The 19,351-nt window shown below is 46.0% G+C and overlaps 1 protein-coding gene and 1 long non-coding RNA gene across 2 annotated transcripts in view; both read right to left on the bottom strand.

Moving 5' to 3' along the window:
• Window positions 1-17,999, bottom strand: part of LOC147634406 (DNA binding / DNA-directed RNA polymerase) — a 50,829-nt gene extending 32,830 nt beyond the window's left edge. Inside the window, exons 1-8 of the mRNA XM_086805567.1 lie at window positions 17,691-17,999; window positions 17,487-17,570; window positions 17,105-17,175; window positions 16,902-16,966; window positions 16,703-16,815; window positions 16,476-16,619; window positions 16,285-16,371; window positions 16,023-16,103 (exon numbers count right to left, since the gene is read on the bottom strand). Of these exons, the coding sequence (XP_086661693.1) occupies window positions 16,023-16,103; window positions 16,285-16,371; window positions 16,476-16,619; window positions 16,703-16,815; window positions 16,902-16,966; window positions 17,105-17,175; window positions 17,487-17,570; window positions 17,691-17,774 (729 nt within the window). The 5' untranslated portion in view covers window positions 17,775-17,999. The remainder of the gene's footprint in view (window positions 1-16,022; window positions 16,104-16,284; window positions 16,372-16,475; window positions 16,620-16,702; window positions 16,816-16,901; window positions 16,967-17,104; window positions 17,176-17,486; window positions 17,571-17,690) is intronic.
• LOC147634407 (uncharacterized) lies at window positions 7,839-8,225 on the bottom strand. The gene is made up of 2 exons (XR_015267011.1): window positions 8,094-8,225; window positions 7,839-8,061 (listed from the first exon to the last, which is right to left on the bottom strand). It is a non-coding gene; the product is annotated as an uncharacterized LOC147634407 (long non-coding RNA).
• Window positions 18,000-19,351: the final 1,352 nt, after the last annotated feature.

The following is a 19,351-nucleotide window of genomic DNA, read 5'->3' as shown; positions in this document are numbered from 1 at the left end:
AGATACTGGCACATAAGGAAAGGAAGGTACGAGGTAAAGTTTCTCGTCGCTATCTTGTGAAGTTCAAGAACTATTCACCGATGGATGCGAAGTGGATGGAGGAAGGTGACTTAACAGATTCGCCTCAGGTTTTGCAGCTTTATCTCGATGCCTTTGAGTTGGAGCCGACTCTTGTTACGGCTCATTCAGGTTCAGCAGAGCATGGGTCTGGAGCATTTCCTGATGCTCAAGAGGGGGGTAGCACCTCCACTCCCTTGATACAGACAGGCTCAGATGACATCTAGAGGTCGCTTGGTGCAGCTTTTGTCTCACCCAAAGGTACTGATGGCTGACAGTACATCTGTTTATGGGACTTCTATGATATATGTGTACTAGTCACATTGGATGTTGTGGTTGTGTATGGTTCACAGTGGTATACAACTTGGACTACTACTACACCATTGGTTTGCAGTGAATGTTGTTACATATGCATGGCTTAGAGAGATTGGGACGCTGATCTTGCCATATTGTACATTTCACTTTGGATATTTTGCTATATCACCAGATTGCAGTCGAGGACGCTTGCCATTTTTCAAGAGGGGGGTATGTCATGACCCTGTGAAAGTGGAACAGCACAAGTGTGGGCATGGTGGTTGGTGAGCAAGATAAATATTTAATGATTCACATTTGGGTTCCTGGACAAATAGAAATATGGTGGACATCCTCAAGTGTGAAGGGGGACCAAGGACATTAATATTTTTAATGTTTTAACCTTGGGTGGCCCCTAGGCATAAGTGACCCTTAGGAAGTTTGATAAACTTTAGAAAGGGGCCACTAGGATATTTTTGGGGAAAAGGGGCAACTCTACTTTTGGGAGTTACACGCCTCTCTTCTCTCTCTCTCAACATACAGAGGAGGGCAAGCAATCATTAAAGAATTCCGTACCCCACCCCCCTCAAGAGCAAATCCATCCATGGATGAAATATAGCTATTTTTATTTTGAACCTCAATTTCGAACTAGATGCAATAGAACCCATTGTAATTTAAACTCTTAAGAGTCTTAAGAGTTCATTTTGAGTTTTTTTTTTTCAGTTTTATGCCTCTTTGGCATCGATACCCAGAGTGGAATGTAAATGGATGTACCTGATCTGTCCCATAGGTCGGATTCGGCCTCCCGTGGACGTTAATATAACTTTCTTTCTTTCTCTCTCTCTCTTCGCTTCGCTTCGCTTCTCTGTGCGCCCCCGTATCCCCACCCGCCCCTCTCTCTCTCTCTCTCTCTCTCTCTCTCTCTCTCTCTCACCATGGAGGACATTGAGGATATCCGCCATCGACCGATGAGAGACATCTTTGGATAGTGATGTGTATGATGCTTACCTTTGTTGCTGGAGTTTTCCTCCCAGATGTTATCCATTAGGAGCTCCTGGTACCGTATTTTTCCTCATAGTTGTTTCAGTTTCAGTTAGTTGTTTAGTTGTTTTTAGCTTTCCTTACACAGACATTGTATCAGATCCACTAATTGTTGTAACCTTTTTGGTCTCATAGGTCATTTTGGCCTTTTGAAGACGTTAATACACCATTGTGCCGATTCACAAAACAGGGGATATGCTCGATCCGAGCAACTACAGGACGGTTATGGTTGGCCACGTGCTGGCCAAACTCTATGGTGCAGTGCTGGAGCAGGAGCTTAGCTTATATGCTGAGCGAGCAGGTTTACGCTCATCAGGGCAGGCAGGCTTCAGGAGAGCTTTCTCTACCACTGACCATGTATTCACTTTGAGATGTATGATTGATCAGGCCAGAGTGAGGAAGAGAAAGCTCTATTGCTGCTTTGTGGATTTCCGCAAGGCATTTGACACAGTACCACGAGAGAGGCTCTTTCAGCGCCTGCAGTCTCTTGGCATACCAGCAGATATGACATGGGGCATCTATGCATTATATGAGCAGGTTTTTGGGCGAGTCAGATGTCCAGGAGGTATGTCCGAGACTATTGCTAGCACCATTGGTGTGAAGCAAGGATGCCCACTTTCCCCCACGCTATTTGGGTTATACATTGATGAGGTGGCTGACTTCATTACACGGGGAGGCGGAGATGGAGTTGATTTAGCAGGTACCTCAGTACATATTATGCTCTATGCTGATGATATTGTATTAGTGTCTGAGTCCCCAGGTGGTCTACAGCAGCATCTACATGCACTCCATGATTTCTGCACACAGAGGGGTCTTACTGTGAACCTTGGAAAAACCAAGGTTATGGTCTTTCATACATCGAGACAGGGCAGGACATTCACTCTTGCAGGATGCCAGGTGGAGGTGGTGACATCATACGTGTACCTAGGGGTTACCTTCTCTGCAGCAGCCACACGCTTTACCATGGGTTCAGCAGCCAGAGCTAGATTGACACGGGGATATGCAGCATTGGCTATGCTAGAGAGACAGTGCCACCAGGCGCATTTTTAGGAGCCACGGACGAAGGGGTGGCTATTTGACACATTAGTCACACCGGCATTGATGTATGGAGCAGCAGTATGGGCGCCAGGCCTTGCTACCCATTGGTGGACACAGATAGAGAGACCACAGGCCCTCATGATGGCACGCATGATACGCAGCAAACCGTCAGTACCTCATGACATTATCCGAGCAGAGTTTGCTGCGCCTCCTATGATGGTAGAGGCCATATTTCAGACTATATGCCTGCTAGACAGATTCAGAGAGATGCCACAGGACAGATTATCATACAGAGCTTTTCAGGCATCTAGACAGTTGGCTGAGGCAGGAGACAGAGGATCATGGTATGCACAGGTCACACATTGGTTCTCACAGCATGGCCTAGACATGGATCATCTACCACCATTCCAGTATGACAGGGATGCACCACATATCCGTCTCTCTCATAGTGAGAGGAACAGAGTATTGAGACAGGATCTATGGCAGCTCTATACACGAGAGACATGGATATCGCCTACACAGCCTCTTCCACCGAAGATGCTATACTACAGAGATCACTTCATGAGTATCACTGATGATGGATTTATAGAGAGGCCTAGATACATGGAGGGCTTTTTACCACACGGCTCCCGAGTGGCTATTGGTCAGCTCAGAGTTTCATCACACCGATTGGAGATTGAGACTGGCAGAGCAGCACGGATCCCCCGAGAGGAGAGGGTATGCAGATTGTGCAGAGAGGAGGTGGAGAGTGAGGAGCATTATGTATGCAGATGCAGAGCATATACAGCCATCAGAGAGAGATATCCCATTTTATTCAGAGAGCCACATTCCCTACGCCAGATCTTTGAGACAGCAGACCAGCGCATACTGGGGAGATACATTCTAGACATACAGCGCCACAGAGAGACATTATTACAGGCTCACACAGCTCCAGAGGGGGGGCGACAGACATAGATTACTACATTTTTTCAGAGATCCATACCCCTCCCAGCCCCTACACGGCAGGGAATTACTCTCCAGAGAGCAGAGACACTTAGAGCCCGCAGGAGACAGAGGACACCTGGCTTTCGGACACCACGCCTATACCAGAGAGAGATGACAGAGATCAGAGCTCAGTTTCACAGAGAGGGTGCGGAGCGACTGGCTCGCTTCAGAGCACACCCAGGCATGTTCTTCAGGGAGCTGTGGACACCCCCTTCACTGATGTATACCATTTTATACCCCCAGTATGGTACAGGATGGAGCTAGCTAGGTTGCATATCATGATTGTATACTCCATGCATATAGCTTTGCATTCTCCTAGTAATAGAGCTCCATCCCCTACACAGCCAGATTCAGCTTTTTTATTCAGTACTTTTTCATTTTGTTGGGATGACAGAGGATACCCCATACAGGTACTCCGATTTGTCTCATAGGCCGAGTTCGGTCTTTTGGAAGACGTTAATAAAATCTCTCTCTCTCTCTCTCTCTCTCTCTCTCTCTCTCTCTCTCTCTCTCTCTCTCTCTCTCCCGTCGCCGCTGCAGCAGGGCCTGCCCCTCCCGTCGCCGCTTCCTCCCCGTCACTTCCTCTCTCTCTCTCTCTCTCCCGTCGCCGCTGCAGCAGGGCCTGCCCCTCCCGCTGTAGTAGCAGCCCCCTCCTCTGCTCCTCTGCTCGCCCTTACCCTCTCTTGAGTAGGGTTTAAATTCAGTACCCCCCTGAGGGGGAGGGGGGGGGCTCCCTGTGGGCTATTTTCAGCACCCCCGTGATACAACATGGCCCCTAAACTGAAGTCATTTGCAACCATGGCCTCGAACCCACCCCCCCTTCCACCCCTTATCAAACCTCAATCCCCATGGGAGATCTTCATCATGGGAGAACTGAAGAAATTGCAGCAGGAGGTCTCCACCCTCAAAACTGAGCTGACACACAAGGAAACAAAGATTGCCAGTCAAGAAACAAGGATTGCTGGCCTCGAAGCTCAATTGCAGGACATCAAGAACAAGCAGGAGATTCAGGAAGCAGCCCAAGAAGCAACCCAAAAAATACAGGAAACACAACAAGAAAGCACAAAACCTCAGGTAAAATCAGAGAACTTTGTCAGTGAAGTACTGTCAGTCCTGAAAGAAAATGAAAGGGTCAAAAGCCTGGAAACTTTTGTTCGAATTGGGGGCTTGCCAGAAGACTGGTCAGTAGGTACCAACACAGATGAACAGCTAGAGGGATACATCTTGGATGTAGATATCATAAAGGAACGACTCACTAAAGTGGTACCTTTTATAGACCTTGGTGACCCAACTGACATTCAAATTAAAGGGAAACAGGCTAGGGTTCGATACTATGATATGATTGATAAGATCAAGGTAATGAAGCAGACTAAATCATTGCAAGGTACCTCGGTGTGGATTTCTGATGAGTTGACCCCACTACAACTAAAGAATAGAGCGGGGGAACTGGCCAAAGTCAGAGAAGCAAGGAAACAAGGGAAGTGGGCGGTCTATAGAGGAGGAAAAGCTATCATCAAAGATTTTAAAGGTCCACCCTCCTTTTGAAGGACATGAACTTGATACTTATACATATCTAATCACATTAAGCACATGGTGATTTTACCATTGTAACATGTAACTCTCATGAGTCATGAGAGCTTTGAAGTTAGTTTCTTTTTGATCCCACATGCACTTTTCTTTAACCGATACCCCGAAGTGGATTGTAACCAAAGATGTATTCTGATCTGTCCTATAGGTCAGCTTTGGCCTCGACAGGACGTTAATATATCTTTCTTTCTTTCTTTCTTTCTTTCTCTCCCCCCCCCCCCCCCCCCCCCCCCCCCGCTGCTCTTGCTCAGGCCCGACACCATCTCGTTATTTATAACGGGATGACTCAGTGGCCAGATTCAGGTGGGTTGACTTGCTTTCCAAAGGGAGGCGGTAGTAGTACAGTGGATTATGTGATGGGATCCCGGGAGGCAGCAGATATGGTGTCTCACTTCACCGTACCACCATGCTCCATCGGGGCGGATCATACATACCTATCCCTCACTTTCAGGAGCTTATTGGAGACCCACCCACCCATCATACAGCCACCACGCACTATTTTTCACTTCACTCAGGACCTAGCCGAGGTGTACGACTATCATGTTCATGATCAGCTATTTGCCTTAGATCCATCGGCACCCATGGCCATGCTCACCTCCCAGCTCTCACATGTACTACACTCCGCAGCCGCGAGGAGTTTCCCATACCACATATAGACAGGACGGCCACCTACATCTGGGAGCATGCCCCAGAACCGATGGTATGATGATGAGTGCAGAAACCTTTACCGCAGTCTCCAAGTGCAGAGGGCTCGCGGGGAGATCACCCGGAGGCAGGCAGGCAGGCAAGAGGATGCATACTCTCACCCGCCGTAAGCGGCGAGCTTATGAGGAATCTCAGTACTGGGACACACATCACATGCTCATGAGCAGAGATGCTGCTGCTGCTTGGAGGAGACTCAGAGAGCCCCGTCCTCCCACACCTATTGCCGATCCTCAGACCTGGCAGACATATGCAGAGAGACTTTATGATGTGCCTGCACAGCCCCCTATACCACAGCCCACAGAGCCATGCTCCACAGTCTCCACCTTCTTCACCCCACCTATGGTTAGGAGGGCCATATGCCGACTCCAACATGGACGGGCGACAGATCATACCGGATTACAGGGAGAGCATCTCATCTATGCTATTGATACATTGGCACCATTTCTTGCTCATCTCTTCAACAGAGCTCTGTCAGAGGGGTTTCCGGCTGAGTGGACGATGCACACTATTGTGCCGATCCATAAAGCGGGAGATGTACTAGACCCCGGGAACTACAGGACCATCATAATTGGCCATATATTGGCCAAACTATACGGGGCAGTTTTGGAGGCAGAGCTGAGCACTCATGCAGAGGTCGGGGGATTGAGAGCAGCAGGCCAGGCAGGCTTCCGTCGAGCCTTCTCGACCATCGACCACATTTTTACATTGAGGTGCCTGATTGATCAAGCCAAGGCACGGAGGCAACAGCTCTATTGTTGCTTTGTGGATTTTCACAAGGCATTTGATACTGTGCCCAGAGAGCGCCTCTTTCGGCGACTACAGACACTAGGCATACCTTCACACATGATGTGGGGCATATACAGGCTATATGAGCAGGTCTTTGGGAGAGTCCGATGCCCAAGAGGCTTGTCCGACACAGTTGCTAGCACCATTGGTGTGAAGCAGGGGTGCCCGCTCTCCCCCACGCTCTTTGGGCTCTATATTGATGAGGTGGTCGATTACATCACACAGGGAGGAGGCTCTGGGGTTGAGCTATCAGGTATTACTGTCCATGTTATGCTTTATGCTGATGACATCGTCTTGGTATCCGACACGCAGGTTGGGCTTCAAAGACACCTTGTGGCTCTTGATGACTTCTGCGCACAACAAGGGCTCACAGTGAACCTTGGGAAAACCAAGGTTATGATCTTCCACACTTCACCCGCAGTCAGGAGCCACACTACTCTCACGTTAGCAGGAGGGCGGGTCGAGGTGGTGAGCTCTTATGTTTACCTTGGCATCACATTTACTAGCTCAGCCAGCTAGAGATAGAGGCTGGGAGAGCGGCACGGGTTCCTAGAGCTGAGCGGATATGCAGATTGTGCCGCGAGGAGGTGGAGACTGAGGATCACTTTGTATGTAGATGTAGAGCCCACCAGGGGGTCAGAGATAGATATGCAGGATTGTTTGAGGAGCACTCTTCACTACATCAGTTGATGGAGGCCTCGGACCAGCGACAGCTTGGCAGACTACTACTAGAGCTTCATAGTTCTCGAGAGAGACTCCTCCAGACACCCGCTCCCACTAGGGGTGGGAGACAGTCCCAGCTCACAGATTTCTTCCAGAGAGCTATGCCAATGCCAGCTGATGTACCACGTGGGGTGACCGCACAGAGAGCAGAGGAATTGAGAGCCAGGAGGAGACCTAGACAGACTGGACATAGAGCACCCCGACTCCGTCACCGAGAGATAGCAGCTATCCGAATGAGACACCAGATGGAGACACAGGAGAGGCTAGCTCGCTTTCATTCAGACTCAGGGTACATGTTCATGCCATTCATAGCCTCAGCATCGGCGATGTATGATATCTTATATCCCTCTTATGGCACTGGATGGAGTTAGACATAGATCTGCATAGCATGCTTGTACTACCCCTTCAACATATAGAGATGCATCTTGCCTTAGCACTCCATCCACATCCCCACCCCCCTTATATTGTTTGTATATGGGCTCCACCGATCCATGATGATTCAGAGTTGTATCCAGACACATGCACACTTTTTCTTTTGTTTCTTTTCTTCCGATGACCGGAAGAGCACAGTTGTATTATTTTTTGTCTCATAGGCCGACTTTGGCCTCTCGTAGACGTTAATATATCTTTCTTTCTTTCTTTCTCTTTCTCTCTCTTTCCCGTTGCCCATCTCTCTTGCTACTCACATACGCACCTGTGCACGTATTGCCCACCTGCGCACCTTAGTTGTAGGGTAGGGTTGTAACCCACCTCCAAGCAAGTAAGGGCTTGCACCTCATGGGGGTGGGGTTCGTGAAGAGCAACCTCTCAAACAGTCCAGCAGTTTGACATGGCCAGCAAGAAAACCTTCTCCGAAACCCTCATCTCCCCTCCTACCAAACCCTCATCTCCCCTCCTACCAAACCCAATGAAAAACCATCACCATGGGAGCGGTACCTCCTGAGCATGATTCAACATCTTCAGCAAACAAATTCAGCCTTGCAAAATGAACTACATCAGACAAAACAACATCTTTCAACTCTGGAGAAACAGATTAAGGAACAACAACACGAAAAAGAAAACAGGGAGAAAATCACACAGGTAAATTTACTTGATCCACAGCCTAAAGAAATTCTCATTAAAGAAGTAATATCACAGATTAATGAAGAGAACGAGCAGCAATGGATTGCAAAAGAAATTAGGGTGGTTGGTTTGTCAGAGGGTTGGGAACAGGTGGAGGTATTGGAGGACGAGGAGATTGCGAATGATACTTATGTCTCGGAATGCGAGATTCTACAAAGAAAGCTGTGCAGAGATATCCCTTTCATCGACATTGGAGCTCCCTCAGTGGCAATCAAAGGAAAACATGTGGTTTTTGAGGTACGCAGATATGAAAGACAAAATTAAAGTCATGAAGCAAACAAGGTCACTTAAGGGAACAAAAGTGTGGATGGCGGATGAACTCACAGCCACACAACTAAAAAACAGGAAACAAGAACTCAATAAAGTATACGAAGCAAGGAAACAAGGAAAATGGGCAGTCTACCGTAGAGGTAGAGCTGTTATTGCAGATTTCAGGACAACCAACCATGGTAGTAATGAAGAGTAGCTGCTAGAGAAATCCTTCATGTTATCTAGGATTCTCCTACGGTCATGTAGGGAATTTGAACTATTTTTAGTTTTATCTCTATTTTCATTTTGTTGCCCCCGAAGTGGAATGTAATCACATGGATGTATCTGATTAGTCCTATAGGTCAGATGTGGCCTGTAAAGGACGTTAATATAGTTCTCTCTCTCTCTCTCTCTCTCTCTCTCTCTCTCTCTCTCTCTCTCTCTCTCTCTCTCTCTCTTGGAGGAGTCGTGGAAGCTAGCTACGCTGAGGAGAGTGGCTGCTGGCTTTGCTGCGTGAAGATCAAGCCGTACAGACCACGTGGCTGCAGGCCGTACAGAGCCGGTGGTTGCAGGCCGTACAGAGTAGGCTGACAAGGACAACCCTATCCAGCAGGTACAGGCGGCGAAAACAGTACGGACAGAGCAGGTGGCTGCAGTTCCGTACAACTAGTGCAGGCGGCAGCTGCTGTACGACAGCAGGTATAGGCTGCTGCACACCGATTGGTTCAGGCGGCGCTGGCGACCAGGGTACGGACAGCACGTGGCTACAGGTTCAGGCAGCTGCAAGTACAGTCTTGTACGGACAGGTACAATCAGGTACTGCAGACCTGTACGGGTAGGTACAGGCGGCTACAGTCCTGTTCAGTCCTGAACAATTGCAGGCGGCGCATCTTCAGCTGCTGGCGGCGTTTTATCAGAGTATAGTTGGTGCATCAGTCAGGTGGCTGCAGGGAGAAAAGTACAGACAGCCTGTTGCAAGTACAGACTGGTACGGTCAGTCCCTCTGGTGCAGAACCACGCATTAAAATTGGTAAGCTCTCAACATATCAATCTTTCTTTCTTTCCACTGGCTTATGTCTGCTGCAGAGTTGTATCATCTGGCCCTTTGTGAGAGGAAGGGTATAGCACTTTGAAGGGTGGAAACAGAGATTGGATAGTGGATGTGTATTTGAACTGAGTTGAAACCATGTTCATGGAACAGCCAGATGTGTGCTCAAGGCTTCCCTGTTGAATTGTCTTGGTTGATTAGAGGGAAGCACAGTGTGTTGCTTTTGTGGGACACAGATCTGTGTGTGAATCCTCTGTGCTAAGAGGTCTTGAGGGCTGCCAGATTGGACATGCAGGTTTACTTTCCTGGACTGGCTTTGTTGTACTCAGTTATACATCTCATTGAATTTGAATAAAGAAATACCGAAAGGGGCGCCAAGATTTGGGGCCAACAGGTGTCGATTTCCTTTCAGTTCTGGAGCATTCTAGCTCCTGTTAATTTGTTATTTATTTGGACTACAATTGGAAGGGTGACTGCTAGTCTACCGCACTTTGGTTTCTACCAGAGGCCGGTTTCACACTGGACGGGGACGCCCCCAATGTACCGTGGGTGTGCTGTTTGCTAACGAGTTGGTGTGGCATATGAACAAGTGGTAAGTATTACCTTTTTGGCCTTTTTCAAATGTAAACTCTATAAAGTAGTGTAAACCTTAATATTTATAAGGTAGGGTCTGAAGCAGGCTCCACGAGCTTGGTACCAACGGATTGATGAGTTCTTTCAGAAGCTCGGCATGTGCCGTTCTCATGCACATTCAAACCTTTATATCCTCCTTGAGAGGGGGTTGATTGTTATCATTGTGGTCTATGTTGATGACCTCATTTTTACAGGTTCTTATTATGTGAGGATCCATTCAGTCATGGATGCTTTGGAGACAGAGTTTGAGATGACAAATCTTAGCCTTTTGCATTATTTTCTTGGCTTTGAGATTTGCAAACCCCGAAGGGCATTTTCTTCTCTCAACAGAGGTACACACGAGAGATACTTGACAAATTTCAGATGACTAGATGCAGATCAATATCTTCTCCTATGGATACTAGTGAGAAGCTTTCTCTTCTTGATGCTTCTCCAGGGATTGATCAAGGACAGTATCGGGTTCTCGACGGTTGTTTGGTTTGGTTGACCTACTCCCAATTGGACGTTTGTTTCGCAGTCAGCTTGTTGAGTTCTTTCTCATCCAGACCCTGTCAGCAGCATTGGTGGTGTGCTCTCAGAGTTCTTCGGTACTTGCGTGGTACTCTGGACTTTGGCATCTTCTATGGCCAAGGATGCAAAGGATGCACTCTTCTTGGATGGTCTGATTCAAATTGGGCTGGAGATCCAGATACTCGGCGTTAGACCACCGGTTGTGTTTTTTCACTTGGACTTGGAGCCATTTCATGGAGCAGTAAAAAGCAGCCTATTGTGGCGCTTTCCTCTACAGAGACGGAGTATTGTGAGGTTTGTTATGCTACATGTGAGGCAATTTGGTAGCGGAGATTACTGGGGGAGCTTGGCTTTCCTCCTATCAGATCTACTCTTCTTTGGTGTGACAATCAGAGTTGCATCGCCATCGCCAAGAACCCTGTGTTTCACGCTCATACAAAACACATTGAGATACAGTATCACTATGTTCGTGAACGGGTTCTTGCTGGAGATTTGTGTTTGGAGTATTGTCCTTCACCAGAGAATGCAGCAGATTTGTTCACCAAGTCGGTTTCTCAGGCTTCCTTGGCTACTCATCTTCGGCTTCTCGGAGTATGTTCAGCATCTGGTGTTGAGAGGGGGCGTTAGCACATTCATCCCCAGATTCTGCTCATCATTGGAGTCCCCTTTTTGGACCCTTTTCATGGCCCTTGGTTGTGGGCTTGCCACCCTATTTTTGTATATTTTTTTTTGGCATTTTTTCCCAGGTCGGGTAACGCATTTAGAATAAGAACGATCGAAAAATTTCACAATCCCAACAGTCTTCCCGGAATACGGAAAGCCAACAATTCGGGAAAATGAAAAGACAAAAAAAAAATCGAAATGTGAAAGGTCAAAAGTTTCCAAAATCCGAAAGGTCAAAAGATTTTTCGGAGTTCGGAAAGCCAAAAGGTTTCCTGGGAATGCGGAAAATCAAAAAAACTCTAAGAGAAAATTTTAGAAAAATCCAGAGAATTTTTTCTGAAATTTCATATTTTTCTCCTCTCTTTTTTCCAAGCTTTCAAAAGCTTTATTTTTTGGAATTAAAAAAAAGTCTTTTTTATTATATTTTTAAAAGCTCCCGAGACTTGGAGTAGGTCCACCATCGTGCCTATCTTCAAGTCAAGGGACCCTATGGAGCCAGGGAATTATCGCACTATTATGATTGGTCACACACTAGCACGATTGTATGCATCCATTCTTGAGCAGCAGTTGAGTAGATGGGCAGAGAGAGAGGGCATTTGAGCAGAGGGACAGGCAGGGTTCAAGAGAGGTTTCTCTACTCTTGACCACATCTTGACTCTGCGGGCCATTATTGAGGAGGGCAGGTCGCATGGGCGACGGATTTATTGTAGCTTTGTGGACTTCCGCAAAGCATTTGATACAGTGCCCAGAGCCAGATTGATGAGGCAATTACAGGAGATGGGGGTAACCACAGAGCCCATATGGGGGATTATGGCTTTATATAGATCAGTTGCAGGATAGGTACGCACCCCAGAGGGGGTCTCTACTTTGGTTCACTCCACTATAGGAGTGAAGCAAGGTTGCCCGTTATCTCCTTCATTGTTTGGTATGTATGTGGATGAGGTGTGACATGTGGGAGCTTAAGACCGTAGTAATCACAACCTTAGTCTAACTAAACTGCACTTAATGATGTTTAAGAGACAGACAAATACGTGTCAATGCAATGCAGCTATATTATATGAAGAATGCGGTTACAATGAGATCCAAATGGATCTGTACTGCTGAATATGCTGCCTATATGCTGAATATGCGGGATGAACTGCTGTCCACTCTTTCCCTTGTCTCCTGGGAAGGAAACGCTGAAGGGAGGCTTTGGAACAGATGCTGAATGCTGATGGGATGATGAAACGCAGACCTGATGGCTGAACTGAGCTGAATGTTGCTGCGTTTGCTGAAGATGAAGGCTGATGCTGATGCGTTACTGGATGCTTGATGCGTTGGCTGGTTCTGCTGCTCCCAAGGCTTCCTGGAGGAGATGCGTTGGAGCACAATGGACTGAATGCTTCAATGATGAACTTGCTACTGTATGCTGATGATGACAGGCTGAAACGCTTGATGATCCAGATGAGGATGCGCTTCACTGATGAGCCTGTATGGCTGAATGGGGAGGCGCCTTTATATATACGTGTGAGGGCTGCTGGTCGGCCAGATGGGCTGCAGTCGGCCAGATGTCAGAAGCCCACGACTGGATGCCAAAATAGCATAAATGCTGTCGGCTGCCCATCATGACTACCATGTGCTGTCGGCTGCCCATAATGAATACCTTACTTGCTTATGAAGTCTAAGGTGCTGATGTTGGTGATAAAACAGCCTCATATATGCCTGACTAAATCATGATTAAATGCCTGATGAACCTGATGATGCTAATGAAGCCATAATGATGCCATGTCACTGTACACCTGACTGGTTTGCACGTGACATGAGGCCTCTGACAACATTGAGAGATTGGGGGACAGAGGAGCCCAGCTAGCAGGTACATGGATCCCACTATTGTTATATGCTGATGATATTGTGTTGATCTCTGACTCCCCTTAGGGAATGCAGAGTCATCTGGATGCTTTACATGAGTTTGCACATGATAGTGGATTGTCTGTCAACCTTGGCAAAACCAAGGTTATGGTGTTTAACACCACGCCACAGTGGGTTAGGCGATCAGCTCCCACATTTACATATGGGCAGGAGATTGTGGAGTATACAGATGCATATACATATCTTGGGGTAGTATTCAGTGGGCCAGTGTTTTCGATGAGAAGAGCAGCAGAGACTAGATTGACTAGAGCACATGCAGCCTTGGGTGGTTTGGAGAGGATGTGTTCGCAGGTTCAGTTTCAGGAACCTCGAACGAAACTTTGGCTTTTTGACACTCTAGTGAACATCAGCTATGCTTTATGGAGTGCAGATATGGGGACCTTCAGTGGGCCATCACAGCGCAGGCGGGTGGAGAGGTATGGAGAGGCCTTTGGTATCTATGATTGCTAGGATTATTAGAGCCAAGGCCGTGGTACCTCATGAGATTATTCGAGCAGAGCTGGCGGCTGCCCCTCTGGTGATTGAGGCTCTTACGAGATCAGTCTCCTACATACATGGCTTGTGGGATCTCCCCCGAGACAAATATGCACGCCTCGCCCTTGAGTCCTCCCGACAGTTAGCTTTACAGGGAGACACGGCTTGTTGGTATGGACAGATGACATGTTGGTTCCAGGCACATGGTTTTAGCATGGACAGATTGCCTCCCTTCCAGTATTCTCTGGAGGCACCCTCTCTCACTCTCACACGGACAGACATTACCAGACTCATCCGTCAGGATTTAGTTCAGCTGGACATTAGGAGGACATGGATACAGCTGACTGAGGAGCTGGACACGAAGATGGCTTTCTACAGAGAGCATTTTCTTCAGCTCACAGCAGATGGTTTTGTGATCAGACCCAGTTACATGGATGTACACTTGTCTCATGCAGTACGATGTGCTATTGGTCAGATTCGCACATCCTCACACCAGCTTGAGATTGAGATTGGCCGATATAGAGGTATACCAGCTGAGGCCAGGATATGTCGAGTATGCCATGGGGAGCCAAAGACAGAGCTGCATTATATATGCCATTGTACTGCATACTATGAGATACGTGGTCGTTTCCACTGTTTATTCAGAGAGGGTTTTGGACCACTTTCCAGAGTCATGGGGTACCAGGACCAGAGGTGTTTGGGATTGTTCTTGCTTGAGCTGCGGAGATATAGAGATAGCCTGCTTAGGCGCACAGAGAACCAGACTCAAAGGCACATTACAGACTTCTTTAGTCCAGCCATCACTGCGCCAGATGGACCACAGCAGCAGCAGGAAATGGATACCGCCCACACCAGCGGTACACTGATTGATCGTGCGATTGAGCTTGGGTGGTCCAGACGCCCACGACTACGGAGGAGGCAATCCCAGCATAGACAAAGGTTGCATCGGCGGATTCGGATTATTCTTGCGAGACATGCGGGACACCCAGTCAGGGTGCTGACCACAGGCGCAGGACCTTCTCGCACCGGCTCAGCCCTACCACCTTGAGCACCATGTCACAACGGCCCATGAGGGATGTATTAGGGTGATATGAGAGCCCTCTGCTCATGTACCTAGATCAGATTTTATAGTTCTAGATTTTTGTTATCTTTCTTTATTACTATTTTGTACCCAGGATGATGTACCTCATGGATATGATCTAACCTTTTGGTCTCATAGGTCACTTTGAACTTTTGAAGACGTTAATGCCACGTACTCTCTCTCTCTCTCTCTCTCTCTCATATTTTCAGTTTGTGAATGATGTCTGCTAAAAGGTTCCATAAGCTACTGCATGTAACAGATTTCTTGGCTGCCACCATAACAAAAATATGCCGGTGGGATACAAGCTTGTGCCATCTTCCTCGTCGTCAAAGACTGGACCCACCTTCATTGTCCATGTTACCATGTCCCCAGGTGATATGGTGGTTGTCATAGCGGTCCAGGGTGAGCAAGCGCACACAGGATCCTGCACCAAGACCTGCTAGGAAGCCGGCAATCTCATAGGCGATGGACTGAGACTCCCAAGGGGCTCCACAACGATGGCAGCCTGCGAGTTGATCCATGAGGGCTAGCCACGTCTCTGTTGCAAGACCTCTATGAGCAGTATAAAAAGAAGGAGACCTTGTTGGACGGAAACTGCTCCACGAGTGTTTCCAAAAGACTCTTGTGATGGGTGCAGACATGCCTTATGTATGGCACTCGCCTGTGTCGGACCTCTCTCCCAAGATCAAACATCCACCCACTAACATGTTCATAGAAAGTCATGGTATCTCAAATCAGCTCATCTCAAAAGTCAAACTTCTGACACATTTCTACATAATACTGTATCAATCAACTTTCACAAATCCACAAAACAACTTGTCATGTATCTCGTAACCGTCATCGTTCCAAACTAACATACCCATTGTACCTAAGTAACCAGCATCTATGTAGAGAAAGCGTTTTTGTGAACTCTTCTAGAATGATATGGTACAGAATGGAGGGTTGGGGTGGGCAGGGCGGGGCGGGGCGGGGCGGGGGGTTTATTTTATGTGAGCTAATATTATGACTCGTCTCATTGCTAATAAGAACTTTTCAGGGACCAGAAAGTTCAAACATCACTAGAGTCTACCATTGTAAAGCAGGCCCAAAATGCCCGAATTTGTCCAACAAATCAATACTTACAGGAGGGAATGCAGCAAATGGTCCAGCACCGGTGCTAACCGTCTCATCTACCTCGCCATCCAAGACCAGCATATCCATGAGCTGCTTTTTGAGACAAAACAAAAATGAACCTTTCTAGCCTAAATGTATGAATAGTAAATCTAGATAAGGAAAAGTTTATTTCCCAGATTATTTAGAATATGTTGAAAGGTTAAAGATTAGAATTGCATATGCTCCCTAGATTAACAACGATGACAAAAAATAGAAAGTTGGCATAATGGACCTGCTTAAAGTCTTTCACACGAAGCTCTTCTTTTGTGATACCAGACTTCCTCACAGCATCAGCAACGTTCTCCACACTAGCCAAACCCTAACAAACAGATTCAAAAAGGTATCAGAATAACAACATGAGTTAAAAGTCGTGGGAAATTGAGATTACAAGAGATTGTCTCTGGCAAGGAACAAGGACCTTACTTGTTTCAGAACAAACTGGACACATTGCTGCTTGAGGACATTGATAAACTCTGAATCAAACTCTTGATCGGTGTACCAAGCCCCACCCGTAAGCTCCTTCGAAGGCTTGAGTTCGGCCAGCATATACACCTTTTTGCCTTTGCTCTGCAGAAAACTAACCCACATTAACAAGATGTTCACATGTACTACTTTGTTCATCTTTGGTCACAAAGAAGCCCAGATCTTACAGTGATAGACTTGACCGCTTTTATCAAGTTCCTAGCTTCAAGGTTCTTTAGGGCTTTGGCCACCTGCGGTTGCTGTAGATTGGTGTTGCGCTTCATGTCCTTTGTCCAAATGCCTGGATAAGCCTCAAGCAATTTATATGATAAAACACATTCCATTGATCCTACATGGTTGCATGTGAACAGAAACAACCAGTAATACCCATGTTTGCAGATTGCTGAATTACTTGATAAACCAGCATGTCATCAGAGGTCAGCCCTTTGAATCTGCAGCAAGATGCACGTATGAAGATCTATGTATATGACCAAGGTAGTAAAGCAACTCTGCTTGACATAGCATGTGTTTTCAACGATTAGCAAAAGAAAACAAACAAACAAAATAGCGCGTTGATGAGAAGTACTCACTTTCCAGCATCTTCTTTGGGTTGCAGCTTGTAGATATGAGTGCTTCCTTGCTGGAAAATTTGTACTTGTCTCTGTCAATATTTTAAAGAATACAGTGCAGTTAATGGAAAGTCTATACTCCTTGGAACAGCATGGAGCTCAAGGTGAAATAACAATAATACAGATGTCATACAAATGGATGTATACGCAGTTCTAGTTTGGGATTCAGGCTTGACACATCTTGACGTGTTTGTGCGTGCACCTGCATGGGCGTGCTTGCGTGCGTGTGTGGGTACACGCGTGTGCATGTGTGTGTTTGTGCTCGTTCTATATAGCTGAACAAACCCTTCAAATGCTATTTGACCTTAATTTCTACTGGCTGTTTTCACCTAAAGGTACATACCTTGGAAAGCAGCAAGTTGAGGGCCTGTGCTCCTGCTTCATCAATTGATCCCAATTTATTATTTAAGCCTTCCTGGGACAATCCCTGCACCACAAAATCCAATCGAAGGTGGAGAAGGATGATTAAAGAATCAACGAGAAGCTTTAGAGACCACATGAGAAAAGGCGCTTTTGAGTAATGGATGGTTCTGTCCTTCCTTCTTACATCGGGAGAAGCCTGCAACAAGTCGAGTATGCGGTTCACAGCAGCACCCACTTGCCCAGGGGAAGCTTTGGCAGCAGCTGCCATAGCCACTTCCTCCTCTTCTTCTTCTTCAGATTTCAATTCGTGCCGGATTATCGCGAGTGACTAATACCACGACCCTACACTGTCACGTAACCTAAACCCTACACTGTGTGCTGCTTCGTTGGCTACGGCGTAGGTCCATGGTGGAAGTCATTTTGTTTTCAAAACTGCGTGTGCCTGTGAGGGAGAGGGAGAAGAAGAACCATCATTATAAATACACATACATATACAAAAACACACACATTTTTGCATGTATACATATATTCACACACTTGTGAATGTGTGTGTTTTTGTATCTGTATGTGTATTTGAGTACACATGTGAATGTGTGTGTATGTGTCTCTCTCACATAGACGCATATCTGTGTGTGTCTCTCTCACTTGCATTCTCTCTATGTCTCTATCATACACACAGACACAACCCTCTCTCACACACATATATGTGCACATGCACATTCTCTCTGCTCACACCCATCTCACATACACCCCTTCACTGATGTATACCATTTTATACCCCCAGTATGGTACAGGATGGAGCTAGCTAGGTTGCATATCATGATTGTATACTCCATGCATATAGCTTTGCATTCTCCTAGTAATAGAGCTCCATCCCCTACACACCCAAATTCAGCTTTTTTATTCAGTACTTTTTCATTTTGTTGGGATGACAGAGGATACCCCATACATGTACTCCAATTTGTCTCATAGGCCGAGTTCGGTCTTTTGGAAGACGTTAATAAAATCTTTCTTTCTTTCTTTCTTTCTTTCTCTCTCTCTCTCTCACACACACACACACCCCTTTCCACACGCATGTGTGTGATTGTGCGTATATGTGTGTGAATATGTTTATATATAATAATAATATTAAATATTTACTATATGTATATTGATATAGGTATCATTATTATATTATATTATTATATATCTAGTATTAAAAATTTTATTTTATATGTTTTTATTTATTAATTATATATTTATATTATATTATTATATATATTTATATTAAATTATCATATTTATAATATATATATATATATATGTCTTTAATTTTCTTATTTGTACTTATGTGTTTATATATATATATATATATATATATATATATATAATATCCTTACTTTTTATATATTTATATATTATTGTATCTATTTTTATTTTATGCATATATTATACTTAGTTATTATATATCTTTATATTTTTGTATTATACTCCTAACTCCTCTCTCTCTCTCTCTCTCTCTCTCTCTCTCTCTCTTCCCTTACTAATATGTGGCCTCTACTCCCTCCCTCCCCCCCCCCTTCTCCTCTGTCCCAATCCCCTCCCCCATCACACCCAATAAATGGCTCCTTCCCTCCCCTATCACACCCCCTTCTCTCTTTTCCCTGCCTAATACTTGGCTCTCTTCTCCCAACTATCCACATGTCCCCTCCCCTTCCAAAAACTTTCACATGCTATATAGTATAAAAATATATATTATACGTGTGTGTGTGTGTGTGTGTGTGAGAGAGAGAGAGAGAGAGAGAGAGAGAATATATATAATATATATTTGTATGTGTGTGTGTGTGTGTGAGAGAGAGAGAGAAT

The sequence above is a fragment of the Cibotium barometz genome, chromosome 11 (genome assembly GCF_041138505.1).
Source record: "Cibotium barometz isolate CiBa-2024 chromosome 11, ASM4113850v1, whole genome shotgun sequence".
Classification (NCBI taxonomy): domain Eukaryota; kingdom Viridiplantae; phylum Streptophyta; class Polypodiopsida; order Cyatheales; family Cibotiaceae; genus Cibotium; species Cibotium barometz.
The sequence above is the reverse complement of the archived record's forward strand: the minus strand, read 5'-3'. Positions and strand labels throughout refer to the sequence as shown.